The 18,767-nt window shown below is 41.2% G+C and overlaps 1 protein-coding gene across 4 annotated transcripts in view; it reads left to right on the top strand.

Annotated features, from left to right (window-relative positions):
• The window catches only part of PRDM15 (PR/SET domain 15), a 40,659-nt gene extending 22,264 nt beyond the window's left edge, over positions 1–18,395 (top strand). For 2 of the 4 annotated variants that reach the window (XM_086618296.1, XM_086618270.1), the window contains 17 exons: positions 667–802; positions 1,893–2,074; positions 2,705–2,799; positions 3,708–3,795; positions 5,341–5,508; positions 6,757–6,851; positions 7,972–8,103; positions 8,995–9,129; positions 11,065–11,228; positions 11,691–11,770; positions 12,325–12,444; positions 13,128–13,259; positions 13,751–13,834; positions 14,032–14,207; positions 16,532–16,612; positions 16,992–17,204; positions 17,701–18,395. In XM_086618296.1, the coding sequence (XP_086474422.1) occupies positions 667–802; positions 1,893–2,074; positions 2,705–2,799; positions 3,708–3,795; positions 5,341–5,508; positions 6,757–6,851; positions 7,972–8,103; positions 8,995–9,129; positions 11,065–11,228; positions 11,691–11,770; positions 12,325–12,444; positions 13,128–13,259; positions 13,751–13,834; positions 14,032–14,207; positions 16,532–16,612; positions 16,992–17,204; positions 17,701–18,177 (2,558 nt within the window). In that variant the 3' untranslated portion in view covers positions 18,178–18,395. The remainder of the gene's footprint in view (positions 1–666; positions 803–1,892; positions 2,075–2,704; positions 2,800–3,707; positions 3,796–5,340; positions 5,509–6,756; positions 6,852–7,971; positions 8,104–8,994; positions 9,130–11,064; positions 11,229–11,690; positions 11,771–12,324; positions 12,445–13,127; positions 13,260–13,750; positions 13,835–14,031; positions 14,208–16,531; positions 16,613–16,991; positions 17,205–17,700) is intronic. The other 2 variants (XM_086618276.1, XM_086618285.1) reach the window with 2 other exon arrangements.
• Positions 18,396–18,767: the final 372 nt, after the last annotated feature.

The raw sequence follows: 18,767 nt of genomic DNA, 5'->3' as shown, positions 1-18,767 counted from the left end.
TGCTAAGCACATAGCCCCTCATACGTCTGCATTAACACCTTCTCAGAAAGACCTAAAAAGTAGCACAGAGGCAAGATGGAGGTTTTCATTTAGATCACTAAAGCAGACAGTTTACAAATTGTGTTAATTGTCTCTGAGGTATTTGTCTATGTTAAATGTTCCAGTACCTCCATGTAGATTACCTGCGTTCTCCTGTGACGGTTTTAATAACAGAGAGGCTCAGAGGAACACAGGATAGTGGTTATGAGAGACATGCCTTCCTTTCTGCAAGAAGGAACAGGAGAGAAAGCATCCTCCCTCTCAAGAGGAGATACTTTCCTCTCTCTGCCTTAAGGTTTATTTTTGAAAGGGGCTTTTTTCAGGGCCTCACCTTCCTTTAAAGGAAGTTCCAGTAGGAAATGTCATGATGCATAGTCAACTGACTCCTTAGTAGTAGGTTGGAAAGGTAAGAAATTATGCTTCCATCAGAGACATTGGTACATCTTACGTGTCATTCAGTAGCCACTTTCTCTGTCTTGCAAGTGCCACCTACTCTAGCGGTTCGTTATTTGTCGTGGACAAATAACATGTTCAGTGTAACTTCTCATTACGAAAGCAAATTCCTGCATTTGAGTTTTTATTTCTAGCTACCCATATTAACACTGTATTTTTATGATGTGTTTGCAGCGGAACGTGGAGCTGACGTTGTACCTGAGGTCCCACCAGGAGAGGTAGCCCTGCCTTCAGCTGCAGAAGAGAGGATTATGGAATTGGTTTTAGGAAAGATGCCCAGCACCACAAATAGCATCAGTTCAGTGACAAAGTAAGTGTTCTGGGATGCACAAATTCCTCTTAGGCTTAATAACGATTATGTAGCATGCAACAGCTCCACTTAACTTCTGGGCCCACAGATGCTCTTTTTTACTAGTGTAAAATTGCCTGGTGATGCTGCTTCTGCAAGAGCTGACTTTGAATGCCACAAAGATGGCTTGTGCACTAGAGGATGGTGCACAGATGATGCGATATTGGTGGCAGAATTTTGGAGCGTAAACTATGAGAATTTCATTTTCCATCATGTTACTGCTTTTATTCAGTGTGATTCCAAAAGCCTCTTGCAGCTGCGAGGTGAAATATTACTCCTGTTGAATGTTGGTGAGAAAACGGGCAAAGAAGTTTTGCTCAAAAATTATTCTAACCATTATTATTCAGATTGCTTGTCATCTTAACTCATGAATGACTTCATGTTGATTTGTGTGTGTGATACTTCAGATTTAGAGCAGTGTGAGGGGAAAACTTTAGTATAACAGAACCTCAGGGAGACTCCTACATATTATTTGATTAATTTTGATTCTTTTGTGTCTTTTTGTCTTGATAAAATTGGCTTTTTGAACTATTTTTTGTATAATAAAGCACTTAATGTTTCAAAATTAGCTAGTAATGCTGAATACTGAAGTCCTTAGGAGACACGGAGTCATCAAAAATGCATTCCAGTGGGTGGTTGTGCTGGGAAATAGAACAGTACCGCTTCTTGGCGCCCTGCTGCCCTCTTACCATGTACGCCTTTTGCCTGCAAACTGCCAAGCTTTCTAAGCTGAAATAGTGTTTTCAGAGGATAAGCAGAAGAGAACCTTTATGTTCCTCTGAGGGGCCTGCAAAGAGAGTCTGTGAGGCTAGTGGCTGCTGCTTTTTGTCTTGTTTGTGCTGGGTGAAGATAATTTGGAGTACGCCACGCTCTGATACCTTCTGCTTCCAGGGGATGGCCAGGAGGGCACCTTGGCCATGAAGAAGCTCCAGGCCCCCTTCTCCTGCCAGAAGCTGAGCATAACACTCCTCTAGCTTTTGCCAGCTGGTGGGACTCTTTCTTGCAACCTGTGGGATACCTTTCAGTCCCTGCCTTTCTTTCTCTGATCCAGTAGGTTTGCCCATCACCAAAACACCATGTCCCTCAAAAGAAGTTTAATTCTCTCCAGTAGACATGGTATACGGCGGAAGCTGATAAAACAACTTGGGGAGCACAAGCGAGTCTATCAGTGCAGTATTTGCAGTAAGATCTTCCAGAACAGCAGCAACCTCAGCAGGCACATCCGTTCTCATGGTGGGTTTGATTTTTCCTCACTTGCATGTTGATTTTTTTCTCTCGGTGGTTCCACCTTTGTGTAATAGAGCTAGGCTATTCTTAGATATGGGGATACTTAATTTTAATAGAGCTCTATGTTTTTTTTTTTTAAACTCTCTGTAGGGAACTCCTTTAGTTTTGCAGACCAAAGCATGAGAAGATAATAGTTGGAAGTTGAAATTAGAGTACTTAAAATTTGTATTTAGGTACATATTTTAAATGAGAGCAAAGATGTGATGGTTTTTCCAAAACTGTTCTTGCCTTTAAGTATATACATACGTGTCGTCCCCCACCTTGACAGGCACATGGGTAACATTGCTGTGTAAATGTCACCTGAGTGCTTTTTAGCTTGTGATCTGTGGTTCCAGGGGTCCGTGACCTACTTCTAAGGATTCTGTGAAAAATAATCACTGAAAAAGGGTGGAGGATCCAAACAGAATTGTTGTCAGAGTTGTTGGAAAAGGTTAAAATCCTGAATTACTAAAGCTTCTCATCACTAGCCTGTCTGTTTGCAGTTGTGCTCTGGTTTCCCTTGTCTTGCCAGGAGTTGATTATTATCGATCACTGACTACTTTCTTTTTTTCATTTTATCTTGATTGATCCCTTCAGGTGACAAACTATTTAAATGTGAGGAATGCGCAAAGCTGTTCAGCCGTAAAGAGAGCCTGAAGCAGCACGTTTCATACAAGCACAGCAGGAACGAAGTGAGTGGAAATGGCTAGTGGGATCTTTCTGAGGTTAGGTGAAAATGTACAGTGAGCTTCCAGGTGCTAGCTGGGGAGCTTGGGTCAATTGCATTTGAGTGGATATCCATGTGAATAAGCGAGACAAGACTGACTGGGAGAGGTAACATCTTCTGTTAGAACAGCTGATGAAATTGGAAGGCGTGGACACCCTTTTGAGCATAGAAGTCCTTTTTTGTGTCTGAATTTCCTGTAGAAAGTTGTTTTTAGGCATCAGTTATAGCAAGACAAGCAGGAGTTAGCTGGACCTGCATGGCCTAGAGGTGAGATCTGACTTCGTTTATGGTATTAAATAGGATTGTTCCAGTCTTCTTTGCTTGTCCTGTTTCATTTATCTCCAGCTATGGTGTCATTTAATGCGTGAACTCTCTGGGTAAAAGCTGTGTAAACGTCCAGTGCTCATAGTAGCAGCGCCATGCCTGTTGGTGACAGCCTTTCAGTGCTGCTGCCATACAAATATTAAACATGCCTGTGGTGGGGCCTTATCAGTGAATATTTCCATTGCTGCTTGGTGTCAAAGTCCTGAGCTCTCAGATTGCTGACATCTGTTCTGGAGCTGGAGAATGAGGCAAAGTACATCTTGCCTCTCAGAAATTCTGTCTCCGTGTTGGAGCAAGGGTTATCAGGGAAACTGTTAAATTCACACAGGTGCATGGTCTACTTTTCATTTTGTATGGAGCTCAGATGTAGGAACACGGCAGGATGATAATAGCATCACAATTTTGCAGCAATGTGTATTTACATGTCCTGTTGAAGGAAGACAAATTGGAAAAGACAGAAACAGAAAAAGTAGTTGAGATTTAGAATTTCTCTGTCAGATGTGACTCGGCTTTTTTCCCTCTTAAACATTTACCGTTTGCAATCCTCAGGTTGACAGTGAGTACAGATACAAGTGCACCACATGTGAAAAGGCCTTTCGGATAGAGAGTGCGTTGGAATTCCATAACTGCAGGACAGGTGAGAACGGCTGACTGTTCCACCTCCTCTCATCTCTACTCCATTTTGTGGGAATGTCCACAAATACATCTCAGTATAGTAACTACAAAGGAGGAGTAAGCATTTAGATTTTTTTTCATCATCGCAACAAGCAATCTGTCCCTCTCCTTTCCCCCTTCCCTCATTGCTGTGGTAAGAAAAGTATAGCCAGTAATCTGTGGAGCAACACATCCGCTTCACTTATGTGTTGCGGTTTTTAGTATTTCCTGCTCACCTGTCTAATATCCTCACTGGTATTTCTTTTGTATGTTCACAGATACCCGGTCACGATCTCTCTTTAACGTTCTTTCCTGAAACTAAGTTTCACGTTATTTCTCTGGAATAGAGGAACTTGAAAGGGGGCCAGTTTTCTGGGATTACAGTTTTCTTCTGCTTTCTCATGCTTTCTCTTTTAAACTTGCAGTAGTATCTCTCTAGGTGTTTTTTTCTCGGTGTTGCTAGAACCTCTCCTTTGCTTCCATAGCCATCCCTTGTGTTTACTCATTTATGCTGAGTGATCTTATGCTTAGAAAGTGACATGTGACTACTTTTATGGACCCTTGGTAACTGTCAGTCCAGAATCACCTGAGTAATTGCCCATTAGAGCACCCTTCAAAATAGATTTTCTCCTTTCCTTTCAGAGGGTCCAGCTTGTATAGAAATTCAGCCTTACAAAGAATGCAAATTCCAAGTAAGCTCAATGTTCTGTTTATCCCAAGGCAGCAGCTCATTTTCTCTCTGAGCTGACTGTTACCAAAAGAACAGCAGTTTTTGCTCTGCTCTGCTCTTTAACCCATCAAACTGTAACTTCATTGTAATTGCTGTAGCATTGGCAGATTCCATCTACAGGACTGTGCTTTTCATGTTCCAACAAAAGTCTCAACTACTGAAGACACAACAAATGCCCCATAGGCCTATTATCACGTAATGGTCTGGAGATTTTATGCTTTCTTCTAGGATATTCAGTACTGGCTGTTATTAGGAACCAGTGCTGGCAGAAGTGTTCTGGTGCTTAGACACAGCTGTTCATGTGATGTTGTATTGCTGTATGCGCAGTGATTTTACCAACATTAAAAACTTGAATCAACTGTAACAAAATCCACTGCAAACATAATTTTAATGTATGCTAGACCACAGTGGAAATGCCGATGTGAGGAAGTTATGATGTAAAAGTCAGCATTCAAGGTAGCATGATATGTAAATATTGCCTTTAAAGAAATTTAAATTTATTGCCTTTAAAGAAATTTAAATCCTCCAGTGCATTCCAGTGATATTTAAACTTATAGATAGCAAAAATAAACTTAATATTTATTTTTTATTATTTTTTAATGGGATATTTATTATCTTTTTAATGGGAAGACAAATTTTAAAATAGAAGGAAAATACATGCTTTTGCATTTCCCTTCTCAATCCATATAATGATGGATTATATATTAAAACTCAGGTCTAACAAAAGAACTATCTATCTCACAAAATACAAAACCTCTTCTCATCTGTAAAGTGCTGCATTGTTTCTCTTGCTTACAGATGACAAGACATTCCAGTGTGAGATGTGTTTCAGATTCTTTTCTACAAACAGTAATCTTTCAAAACACAAGAAAAAGCATGGAGATAAGAAGTTTGCATGTGAAATCTGCAATAAGATGTTCTATCGGAAGGACGTCATGCTAGACCATCAAAGACGACACTTAGAAGGTAAGTGTACTGCAGATGAACCTAATCGTTACTCTTGAAACGCAAAGAGACGGTAGGAAGGTGAAGGAAATGATTGTGTGTTAGATTCTTCTGGGTGGTAGCTGTCATTTTTTGTCACTTAATTGATCCAGAGTAGCAGGTTTCAGGAAAATGTGACATTTATCAAAAATAATAGTAACGGATCCTGGAGGGGAGTTGTCTAATTCTATGAAAAACTTTCTAGGAGGTACACCTGTTTTTTTTTTCAGCCTCACGTGATTGGATCCAGTGCTACTAACAGTCATATGAAAGTTGCTTGGCTTATTATGCAGTAGTTTAGACTAGCTGATTTTAATTATATCTTACCTTTCTTTGAATTATATTCTTTCTTTTTTAAACAAAAAAAAAGTGTGGTAACTTGAAGATTTGAAAGCAGAGAATTAACTTGCAAGGTACGACTGAAAGTGGCTACTGTATAAAAACAGTATAAATGGAATGCTGTGTCACAATATTATCTTTAAACACCTTGAGAATATATAAAGGTGAGATTATAAGAGTTCAAAATTTCAAACATCTGAGGATTTTATAGGTACTCAAAGGCTCTGGAAAAACTTTGGTGATGGTAGATTGTATTAAAATGCCTCTAGCGATCTAGATGATGAGAGCAAAGGTGATTTTAAGAAAGCAGCCAAATTGTCTAATTTGGTTCTTTGGGAGTAGCCGACTGTCACTGGCCACTCATGATTCAGAGCTTTGTGTGGTGAACTAGAGGACAGCTAGAGGACAAGGGGATGAATGGCAGTGGCAAGGCATCTTGTGTTTAGCTGTCACAGAGCAGCAGCAGCCCTCATCCCTCCTGAAGGTAGCAGAGAAAGAGGTCTGAAATCCTCACCGAACATTAAAGATGATGATGGATGGTTCCCTCTCTCCTTAGAGACTGCAAGGGGGAATTTCTAGACCAGGTATCTGAGCCAAGTCCACGGCCTACTAGATCTGTCTGTTTCCTGGTGTTGACAGTAAATGTCTATTTTCAGACAGTTTATGATTGGTGTAATAACCAACATCACTTTGGCAGACTGCTTTTATATTCTGAAAACATCATTTAATTTAGAAATTATCCTTTTGTTAGCAATTAAATTCTGCATTGAGGCTTTTCCCAGTGTTTCACTCTTCTTTACAGTATTCACCTGAAAGGGTATGCAGATTGGAGTGGAAAAGCACGGTTTATTTTCTTTGTTTTGTTTTTTTGATGGGGACTGTTCTGTTAAGGGGTGAGACGTGTGAAAAGAGAAGACTTTGAGCACAGCACGGAAAATATGGTTCGCTACAAGAAGGAGCCTTCGGGATGCCCTGTGTGTGGGAAGGTAGGCATCTTTGCCAGCGTGTCGCGTGAAGCTCCGCGTTGTAGCTCCAAGGATACTGCAGGGGTATGGTGTGCCTCAGCCCAGCACCTCCAAACGAGTTACCGTGGCATAACAAGTTACCACCCATGTACTAAACCACAATAGGAGCCTTCCTGAATAGGCACAGAGCCTGCCAAAACGTTGAGGTAAAGGACTTGCACTGAGGAGGATGCCAAGTCAGACTACCTTGCAACTCGGATGGGCGCGTGGTCAGTTACTAGCGTGCCCTGTCGCCCAGCCAAGACATTGCTCTTTGAACTGCCTTAGCTCCATTATATGTCCGAGCCCACTGTGGCCAGGGATGGTGGGAGCTGTTGTGGTTAAGATAAGAACAAAACTGAAGTTCAGACTAGACTTTTTTTCAGGCCATGTAACGCAATATAGAGTGTAACGTGGCCATTGTGTCTGTCTGTGAAATCTCCTGGCTTATGTTATTTAGAGTAAAATTTTTCTGCGAGAATGTAAACAGCTGGAATTGACTGTGCGCATTGGGAATCATTTTCTATTAGAAATCAAAGTGAACTCATGGGGTAGTCATGGCACTGTTGTGCCATGATCTGAAGTTGTGCCATGATCTTCACGATCTGAAGTTGCTGTTATCACAGCAAAATCACGTGTTTAACTTGTGATTTTATAAATGTTTAATGATTCATGGTGCCAGATGTACTCAAGCAATCCTTAAGTTGGTGTGTAGACCTTTGTTTTTGATGATTTTGATGTGTTACATATCAATGAAGGTAGATTTTGTGAATGTATCTTTTTATAGATAGATGCAACATTGGTGATTCAAAGGACTTTCTAAATCTACCTTCTATAATTCTGCTGCAGCTTTTTTGAAAGTCCACCTCTGCTAAACGGCCAATTTCAGTCTGTTCTTTGGAACTGTGTACATGTATTTTGCTGTGCCAGCAATTTCTGAGGTAGTCTGCTGGTTGCATAACAGGAGCTCCTACATGTTTCTGGCCAGAATGAATAAAAATATGACAGTAAATATTTTCTGTACTGTCTATTGGATAACTTGCAAAGAATTGTAGCCCTGCTGAACGTAATTCAAAACCCCTTCCTTTTTCTTTTGTTTTAGGTATTTTCATGTAGGAGCAACATGAACAAACACCTTTTAACACATGGAGACAAGAAATACACCTGTGAAATCTGTGGACGTAAATTTTTCAGGGTGGATGTGTTGAGAGATCATATTCATGTCCATTTTAAGGTATTGTGTTAATCATTTATTAGAAAAGGCGTGTTACTTAGCAAACATTAATAAACATAACAATAAATATATCGAGGCTGCTATGGCCACGTGTTCGTACTGGCAACACAACAGTGATTACAAACCCTGTGCAGTGATGTTCCTGGAGCAGTCTAACATGGGTTGTGCTCTGATTTACCCATGGCTCTGTGTTTCCACAGCTGGATTGCTACGGAGTATGTGTACTATCATATCACTGTTCTGAACATTATGGAAAAAACATGTCTGTGACCTCGAGTGAATCACAGAGGTTGCTCAGTTTAAAGCAGAGAGAGTAACTTAACAGGAAGGCTGCAGACAGATGTATTTTTCCAGCAGTACTTTGGTTGGGCTGGGGGGTTCCTGTCATACCCTCTTTTTGCATGAAAAAAAAACAAATGAGAAAACTAATTGTTCCTGCCTTTTCCATGCCAGCGATTGTGATTCTCTTGTATATGCCAGCATAACTGCTTGTGTGTTGAGTTCCTCACCTGGCTTTATCAAAACGTTCCAAATCACCCAAAAAAACCCTCTTAATAGTGTGCAGTTAGACACAGATTGTTTTGACGTAACTCAGTTAACACTGAATTGTAAGGAATTGAATTGAAAGGAATTTTACCACTCAGTGGTTCTCATAAAGATGCTTATATGGATGTAATACTGTACCTGTTGAGTTTGTGTTTACGTTAAAGTTCCTTTTCTGCACAAAACTTTGTTTACCTGAATTCAGTGAAGGAGGAGGATATTTTAAATAATGTAACAGCGATTATTAATGCAAGGCAGTCTGCATGGCAACAAAAGCTGACTGGCTGTTACCTTTTGAAATAGAAATTTAATCTATTAAAACAGAATATTCTTTCCCACCCTACACAGGACATAGCACTAATGGATGATCACCAGAGGGAAGAGTTCATTGGTAAAATTGGAATCTCATCAGAGGAAAATGATGACAACTCTGATGAAAGTGCAGATTCTGAGCCTCACAAGTATAGCTGCAAAAGGTGCCAGGTAGCTTTAAATACTTCCAAATTAATTTGTTTTGGGATGGGGGAGGGAGTGGAGATGTCTATAAATCATTCAGAATTTTGAATAACGTTAAGGGTTCACAAAGAGAAGGCCAGTCCACAGGTGTGCTCTCTTCTGCTGCGCTTGTTACCTCTGATCTATGAAGTGATGCTATTCCGTAAGGCTTTAGGTGGTATTCTGCAAGGCGAATGCTAACACGTAAATAAAAGAGAAATACAAATACATGTGCTTACCTGCGTGCAAGGAAGCAAGCAAGCAAAAGTGGAGAAAGAAACAATAAAGGAACCTTGGAAAACTTACACTGCCTTTTAATTATGTGCAAATTAAGATCGTTACAGCATTTCTGAATGATGATTCGATCCACTAATTGGTCAGTTTTGATGAGATCAGGTGGTCCAGCAGTGGATATCCAGTTTGGAGGATTAAGACTGCTGCTTATGTTCAGTGCAACTGCTTATTCTTGGCCTACTTCATTAGTAACAGAGTGGCATTAGAAGTACTACTGGAACATACTTTACTCAGTTGTCAGCTGAGAGAGGAAGGCTTTTTAACCCTCTGACTGCATGGCTTTTGTAAAGAAGTAATGGGGAAGAATGGGGTCCTTACGGCCTGTCTGGAATCCGTGCCCTTACTGGGCGAGAATGCTGTGCTGGGGCGGGTGGGATGCAAAAGCAGTCGGTGAGAACAGTGAAACTGGCCGAACTGACATAGGGACAGGGGAAGTTTGGTAGTTAAGCCACTGACTTGGCCCCTGGACATCAGAGCTTATTTCACAGTCTGTGATTAATGTGGTGAAAGTGCTTAACTTATCTTCATTTTAAAGACCTTGCGATAATAAGCCTTCAGTTTTCTGTTCTTATCAACGAACTGGTTTTACGTGCAAAGTAATTTTAAGCTTATGTCAGTAAGATGTGATATCACAGCAGTTAGTCACGTCTTTGCTTTCGGTGTGGTGACTTTAACACCTGACACTTCATGCATACCTGAACTGTGTAAAATTGTGTGCTTCCAAATGAGGGCAATCGTGCCATTCAAATTAGAAAGCTCTTTTTGGAAGCTGGGTTTTTTAGCACTTTTGCAGGTGTTTGTGAAGTAAACAATTGTGTAAGGCAACAGCTGTGGAAAGCGAGTGTTGCTTGTGATGAGATGAGGAGGCTCTTTGTGGCTGAAAATATCTATTCACACATTCCTAAGGGAGAAGAACATATGAATGAGTCTTAGTGAAATATTTCTTCTGAGCTCTTAAGAATCTCCCTATTTTTTTCTCATCCCAAAGTACACCTTCACCGAGCTAGGCAGTGCTGTCAGAAGTACGCTCACTAGTTCCAAATTCAGAGCAAGAGGTCACGTCATTGTGGCACTTTGCCCTGATGAGCTGGAGCATATATGCATATGCCGGGTTACTTAGCCCAGGGAGCTAAGTAGTGGAGCACCTGTCTGTCATAGGTATAGCGCTTCCAGGAGCCAATCTAGAATCACTGCCCTGCGGTGCCTAGAAATAACAACTCTTCCGGAGCTAGTGCCAAAGCTTACCACGCAGAGTAGAGCTTACCATACCCCTAGAGCCCAGAAGATGTTTTCTCTGTGGTGACCTCACTTTGAGAGCTAGTGGAGCTTAGACATGGTTCTCTTCAAGGCACAAAAAATAATTGGAGGCCCTACTTGTGCCATATAAGAAGGAGAGACACCATCTCAAGCCAGTTTTCCAAGTGAGTTAACCAATGTCCTTTAGCAATGTGCTTGCAATGGCCAAACAGGTTCAGGCCTAAATCCAGCTTTCACAGATGTTTCTTTTAGCGATACACAGGATATTTATGTCTGCTAGCTCTGACTCTCGATCCCGGTGATGTGTAATTAGGTCGTTGCTGTTCCCGAGGACTTTTGTCCCCTTTCATTCACTATTGATTCATTCCACAGTTAACTTTCGGCAGAGGGAAGGAGTACCTGAAGCACATCATGGACGTGCACAAGGAGAAAGGCTATGGCTGTAGCATTTGTAACCGACGCTTTGCCTTGAAGGCAACTTACCACGCGCACATGGTCATTCATCGGGAGAACCTGCCCGATCCTAATGTGCAGAAGTAAGATGACGTGTTGGACTGATAAGAGGAGCTATCTTTTTGAAGTTACAGTGGCTTTGCCACCTGATACTTTTAGAGAATTGGGCTGTACTAAAATATCTGAAACCGTATAACGGGTGTTAAAATGGTTATTAAAAGCTTAAAATATATATCACTAATGATCCACTTCACACAGATGATTAGTCAACAGCCTCCCAGTTTGGGCTTTGTAAAGTATAAGTCTATGATTTTGGTAAATATTTTGTAAAAGCTATGATTTGAGGTTATAGCGATGCCAGCGTGCCCCAAGCTTGCAGTGAACTTACAGGCTTCTTAAGGCTCATTTAAAAAATGTATTTATGTTTCAAGGAACTTTTATAGTAATTAGTATTACCAAATTAAATAACAGTTACTGGCAGAGATGCCTGAAAACCTCCTCTGTCTCAAGAAAAGAATGACGTGTGTTGGTCTCTTTGGTTTCAGATACATCCATCCATGTGAAATCTGTGGAAGGATTTTTAACAGTATAGGAAATCTGGAAAGACATAAGCTAATACATACAGGTAAAAATTTTGTGTTTCTTTATTCTGATCAATATTAAAAATAAATTTGTGTTGCCAGTGCCTGCCTTATTTTCTTCAGGAGGAAATAAGTTATGGGTTTTTACTGTAAGTTACAATAAGATAAATGTTATATTTATGCTTTTAGGCACACAAGCCAGATTCCTAGTTAATATGGTGCAGGATTCACCTGCTAAAAAACCTAATTCTGTATTCTGTTCTTCCCCAAATTCTTATCCATGCCACCTTCTCACCATTACACAGGCTGAAAACTGCTATTGCAAAATCATTTTTAACAGCTCATTATTATTTCATGCTATTCAGTATTTTCCAACCTCAAGCTTTATCTTCTTTTTCAGATCTCACACAAAAAGCCAGCTTTTCTCTCTCTCCAAAGTCTTCTAAATTAGTTTGGGCTACAATATGCATGAAAGATGTGGTTGACAACACAGGTGGACTGTTACCCTCTAATTCACCAGTTTAGTCAGTTTTCAGGAGATGCACATTTTTCATTAACATTTTTTTTGTTTATGTTGTCTTTTAAATTTATTTTTAAGGTGTAAAAAGTCATGCTTGTGAGCAATGTGGCAAATCATTTGCTAGAAAAGACATGTTAAAAGAACATATGCGAGTCCATGATAATATCCGAGAATACTTGTGTGCAGAATGTGGCAAAGGTATGTCTAATGCCTTGTTTTCTGTTAATTGTGATACTGAATAGCAGGTGAATATCTGAATTAAAACTACTTCCATTTTTAGAATATTGGGAAGCTCCTCGGAGTGCTGTAAATCCTGCATTTTCGAGAGGTAGAAACTGTATTAACCAGGAGCCTTATGAATACATAAACTACAGTTTAGTTTCATGGCCTGTAAGACAAAACTGATTTTAATAAAATTTCAGTGCTTGCTGAGTTCCAATGCATTTGCAGCACAAAAGTGCATACAAGTTAATTTTTTCATTCTAGGCTGTTTTCAAGCTTAAGAAATAGAGTGATTTCTCTCTCTAAGAGCCTTAAGAATCAAAGTTTCTTTGACTTTTTAAATTGTTCGTGTTATAACTGGAACAAATCTGAACTGGTATTTTAGTAGAAGGCAGTAAATCTGACATCTATAATGATGTTTTGTCTTTGCTTGTCCCTGCTGTTTTGCATCTTCCTCAGTAGTTACTCAGATATTTTCCAGAGCTTTTGCCTGGAATTAAAATAATAATGTGCACTACTACCTAAACAAATAAAAACATGCAATTGTGGACACGCAGCAGATATAATTTTAGAGGTCTTGACTAACAACATGATCATCCTGAGTTCTCTGAAGGCGGGAGCCATGGACTAATTGCCACGATGAACCTTTTGTCTCACAGGAATGAAGACAAAACATGCACTTCGTCACCACATGAAACTTCACAAAGGGATTAAAGAATATGAATGCAAGGAATGTCACCGAAAATTTGCACAGAAAGTCAACATGCTGAAGCATTACAAAAGACACACGGGTGAGATCTCTAAAGATGAACAAAAGTTGCACTGAATCAGTTAAATGCTTCCTGAGAGAACTCTTACCTCGAACAGTCAGAGAGTATGAGGAACACTACTTAAAAAAAGTGCATATTCTGCTTTTTGAAAAGTGATATTTTGTCCTCTTGTCAGCCAAGATTACCTGTTACACATTTAAGATTATTACAGTTTATTTGGTTTCATGTTTTGCTTTTTTAAGAGAGGGTAGATCTAGAGTGTTGGCTGTGTTCTAAGTTAGTCTTCGGGTTCTCATTTCCCAAAACAAAATTTTACCTCACACATCAATTTCTCTAGGATTCATTTTCTGCCAGATATAGTGGCATGGCTTATATAAAAATAACTGGTGAAGCTGGGCTGCTTCCAATTGTTTGGCTGTGATGTTTGGGTTTTTTCAGTAATACAAGGCTTGGAATTGTCCCAGATACCTTAGACTGTTTTCACTCTGATGGTAAATGTGCTCTTCATGCAGGAATCAAAGATTTCATGTGTGAGCTCTGTGGCAAGACGTTTAGTGAGAGAAATACAATGGAGACTCATAAGTTGATTCATACAGGTAAGTCCTCTAAAAAACAGTATCCAAAGACAATATCTTAATTTCGTTCCTAGGCTTGCTTTAGACTTGGCAGTCTTGGAACTAGTGTTACACATCATGTTACCAACATTAAATTGTTCCTCCTGTTGAGATGCTGACGATACGATACTCATCTTTGGGGGCTGTTGCTGATAGCATTTCCTTCCATCTGCCACCAGTAGGAAAACAGTGGACATGTTCAGTCTGTGATAAGAAGTATGTCACTGATTACATGCTACAGAAGCACATCCAGCTCACTCATGATAAGGTAGAAGCCCAGAGCTGTCAGCTGTGTGGGACAAAGGTATCTACCAGAGCATCCATGAGTCGACATATGAGGCGTAAACATCCAGAGGTGAGTTAGTTTGGCAGGTAGATTGTGGGGTGGTGTGGGTTTTCTTTCCACGTTTTTGTTTTTTTTAAAAGAAAGTTTATGGCCTTCAGTGACTTGAAAGGAATGAGGGGTTTTTTTTCTCTCTCTTTTTTCTGTTCTTTTGTGGCCAATTTTAGGTAATGTCTGTTAAGCATGCACTTAACTGAATCAGCTTTTTCATTATGTTATGTTTCAGTAGTAAACATACCTGATCGTCAGTCCCTAAAAATGAAGTTCTTCTAATTAAATCCCTGTTCTTCTTCTGCCTCAGCATTTTTTCCATGTTTTGTCTTTGTCCACTAGTGAGCATAATTGATTCTTTTTTCCCCATTGTGTTCTCTCTATTCAGAAGTGTTCTGAAAGAAGTGGTGAATAGAGAAGTGATGGCAGCATCTGCTGATGATACAAAATTATTCTTAGTATTAAAGATGAATGCTGACTTCAGAGAATCTGGATTAGAGAGATGTTTTGTCTGAACCCCAACAGGGCTTTTTTCTGTGTTTCAAATTTCTGGATAGCTATTATGTTTCTCCTCAGCATTCCTTGTTTAGTTTGACTAAGGCATGTCTGTTCCCTTTGAGGCTTTTTTGTTTAACTACCAATTTATCATTAGTATTGCTTTCCCGTGAACGCTTTTTTATCGTGATGACTGAGAAGGAAGTCAACAAAAAGCTTTGTTTATTGATTTTTGGATTAAAAATGCAACTACCTGACTCCAGTCCACAAGGCAATTTGTCTCTATTCTTTGATAAGCTGAGATGTATAGATTCAGCTGAAAATAATGGAGTAGGACACAGTTGATAGGTTTATAAATAGAAATGTTAATAATTTTTTTTGCAAACACATTGCTTGTTTTCTGTAGAATTCATCACTTCCCAGTGGGTTGTGTTCTGGCTAGAATATGAAAATAAACATATTCTTCTATCATTGTCTTTAAACTTTGCTGGTTTTTCATCTACCTGGACTTGTGCAAAGCTTTTGACACTGTCCCGCACGACATTCTTCTCTCTAAACTAGAGAGGCATGGGTTTGATGGATGGACCACTCGGTGGATAAGGAATTGGCTCAATGGCCGCACTCAGAGAGTAGTGGTCAACGGCTCGATGTCCAAGTGGAGACCGGTCACGAGTGGCGTCCCTCAGGGGTCCGTGTTGGGCCCGGCCCTCTTCAACATCTTTGTCGGTGACGTGGACAGTGGCATGGAGTGCACCCTCAGCAAGTTCGCCGATGACACCAAGCTGTGTGGTGCCGTTGACACGCTGGAAGGGAGGGATGCCATCCAGAGGGACCTCAACAGGCTGGAGAGGTGGGCCCGTACCAACCTCATGAAGTTCAACCAGGCCAAGTGCAAGGTCCTACATCTGGGTCGTGGCAATCCCAGGCACAAATACAGACTGGGCGGAGAATGGATCGAGAGCAGCCCTGAGGAGAAGGACTTGGGAGTACTGGTGGACGAGAAGCTCAATATGAGCCGGCAATGTGCTCTTGCGGCCCAGAAGGCCAACCGCGTCCTGGGCTGCATCAAGAGGAGCGTGGCCAGCAGGTCGAGAGAGGTGATTCTTCCCCTCTACTCTGCCCTCGTGAGACCTCACCTGGAGTACTGCGTCCAGTTCTGGAGCCCCCAACATAAGAAGGACATGGACCAGTTGGAGAGGGTCCAGAGGAGGGCCACGAAGATGATAAGAGGGCTGGAGCACCTTTCCTATAAGGACAGGCTGAAAGAGTTGGGGCTGTTCAGCCTGGAGAAGAGGAGGCTCCGGGGTGACCTTATAGCGGTCTTCCAGTACCTCAAGGGGGCCTACAAGAAAGATGGGGAGAGGCTATTGAGGAGGGCCAGTTGTGATAGGACAGGGGGTAATGGTTTTAAAATAGAGGGAGGTAGATTCAGATTGGATATTAGGAAAAAATTTTTTACCATGAGAGTTGTAGAACACTGGAACAGGTTGCCCAGAGAGGTGGTGGATGCTCCATCCCTGGAGATGTTCAACGCCAGGTTGGACGATGCCCTGAGCAACCTGATCTAGTTGGAGATATCCCTGTTCCTTGCAGGGGGGTTGGACTAGATGACCTTTGAAGGTCCCTTCCAGCCCTAACCATTCTATGATTCTATGAGAAGGAAAAGATTACATGCCAAAAGATTATTTTTTTTTTAAAGCCATGACTAAATCTCTTGTATTAAATTTTGTGTGTAAAACGTTAGATTACATCAGTTTTGCTTTGTGACAGGATTTACTAGGGCAATGCTGTATTGTTTGACTGTGGTACGTGCTGCTGCAGTTCACCAGCTGATACCTCTTTGTCTACAGATTCTTTCGGTGAGGATTGATGATTTGGAGCAGCTGCCAGAGACTACTACTATTGATGCCTCCTCAATTGGGATTGTTCAGGTAAATTTGCCATTGCAGGATTCTGGTGGCAGCTAGGTTCCGGGCCTACTGGAAGGTGAGGTGGGGACATCACTTTTTTGGTACAAACCATAGCTGGGCATAGGCTGATGAGCAAGGAATGTGCTCTTCTAGAGAGTCAGCCTCAGCTTAACATGTATAAGCAGATGCAAGCTGTTGATCTGCTTTGTTGTATAACATGGGTTCTGGTAAAACAGAAGTAATTACAGGGTGAGGTCTCATTCCCTGAAATCGAGTTTTTGCTAAAGTTTGTTTCATCACTTGAGAACTGTCAGTAAAGCAACTTCAGGTGATAATCTCTTTCTTGGAACTTCACTAAGCAAAATGACTTGATGTTTTGTTTGGAAATGTGTTGCTCTAGCCGGAATTAGCCTTGGAACAGGGAGAACTACCAGAAGGGAAACAGCATCTGAAAACTCCTAAACGTGGCCTGAAACGAAAACAAAAGTCAGGTGAGGAGGAGGAAGCTCAAGTGCCTGAGGACCCTGCCTTCAATGAATACACAGAGAAGGAAGGTGAATTCACAGGGAATGTTGGAGATGAGACTAATTCAGCTGTCCAGAGCATCCAGCAGGTGCGCTCCAGTAGCAGGGTGATGGGCAGCAGGCATTGCTTAGAGGGGTAACCCTTATTTTTTCCTAATAGCAAACATGAAAGAGTGACCGGAACATTTAGGGCTACTTTGATAAAGTGTGGTAACCTGAAAGATGAATAGAGACTTTTTTTTAAAAAAAAAAAAAAAGGAGTTGGACCTGTAGGCTCCTCCTGCTTGTCTTCAGTTCCTTGTTTGCCAGATACCGCTGTCTGGAGCCATGACTACAAGTCTGAAAGTTAATCAATGTGTCTGCTCGTTTTGAATGTTGCATATGCCTCCCTCCTATTACCTTCTTATTTCTGTGCTTGGAAGTTGTTATTCCAAGCTTTCTGTGTTCTCCTCGGTGTGCGTGACTTCTCTTGATGGCAGTAGCAAGATACGAACCCATCAGCACTCAGGTGATCTTTCTTAATGCTTGATGTTTGGTAGTCAGCTGCAAGATACAAGGTTGAGATTACCTTTCTGTTTTCCGCAGGTGGTGGTGACCCTTGGGGACCCAAATGTCACAGCCCCTTCCAGTTCTGTCGGGCTGACCAATATCACTGTTACCCCCATTACGACGGCAGCTGGAACCCAGTTCACAAACCTCCAGCCAGTGGCTGTGGGCCACCTGACTGTACCTGAACGCCAGTTACAGCTGGACAACTCCATTCTCACCGTGACATTTGACACTGTCAGTGGTTCCGCCATGCTGCACAACCGCCAAAACGACATTCAGATCCAGCCGCAGCCAGAGGCAGCCAATCCTCAGTCTGTGGCCCATTTTATAAACCTGACCACCTTGGTGAACTCCATTGCCTCTCTAGGGAACCCGATCACAGAACAGCATCCTCTGACATGGAGGTCAGTGCCTCAGACTGATGTCTTGCCACCCCAGGCACAGCCAACACAACAGCAGTCAGGACAGCAACAGGTTCAAACAGAGCAACAACAACAGATGTATAGCTACTAATTTATACTTTGAAAAGTTTTGAAGTGGACAGTACTTAGAGACAAAAACACACAGACATTTGGAAAATTTCTAATAGGATTGTTTGCTGGATACCAAACAGAGCTGGGAAAATGTTTATACAATGAAATGTAAGCTAAAATTGGCATAGCACCCTGCAACGCCCTAATCTTGAGATTTTCACACTGTCTCTAGACCTTGCACTCTCTTAAAAAAAAAAGAAAAAAGAAAAAAATGTCACCATAAATTTAGCACCCCCTTGCACTGTGTATTTCATGCAGTAAGATTGAGATTTGACAGCAGCGTCACAATATATTTTAACCAAAGCAGGGAAATCCTAAATATTACGGCACTGGTGATTTACGAAACCCTTTCAGCCATACCACGTCACTTCTTTCCAGTCTGGAAGTTACGTATGAAGACCTTGTTGGCAGCAAGGTGGAATGCACTCGTGGTCAGCTGGTAGAAACTGAAATGTAAAGACACAAATGGGCAAAACAATAATTGTCTCATTTTTTATCTTCTTTAGGTCTTGTATCTAACAATATTGGTAAAGTAGGTGGAGGTTGGGGCTTTGGGGTGGGGATGAGTGT

This window comes from Tauraco erythrolophus, chromosome 1, assembly GCF_009769465.1.
Source record: "Tauraco erythrolophus isolate bTauEry1 chromosome 1, bTauEry1.pri, whole genome shotgun sequence".
Lineage (NCBI taxonomy): Eukaryota > Metazoa > Chordata > Aves > Musophagiformes > Musophagidae > Tauraco > Tauraco erythrolophus.
This window is presented reverse-complemented; position numbering and strand designations above follow the sequence as displayed.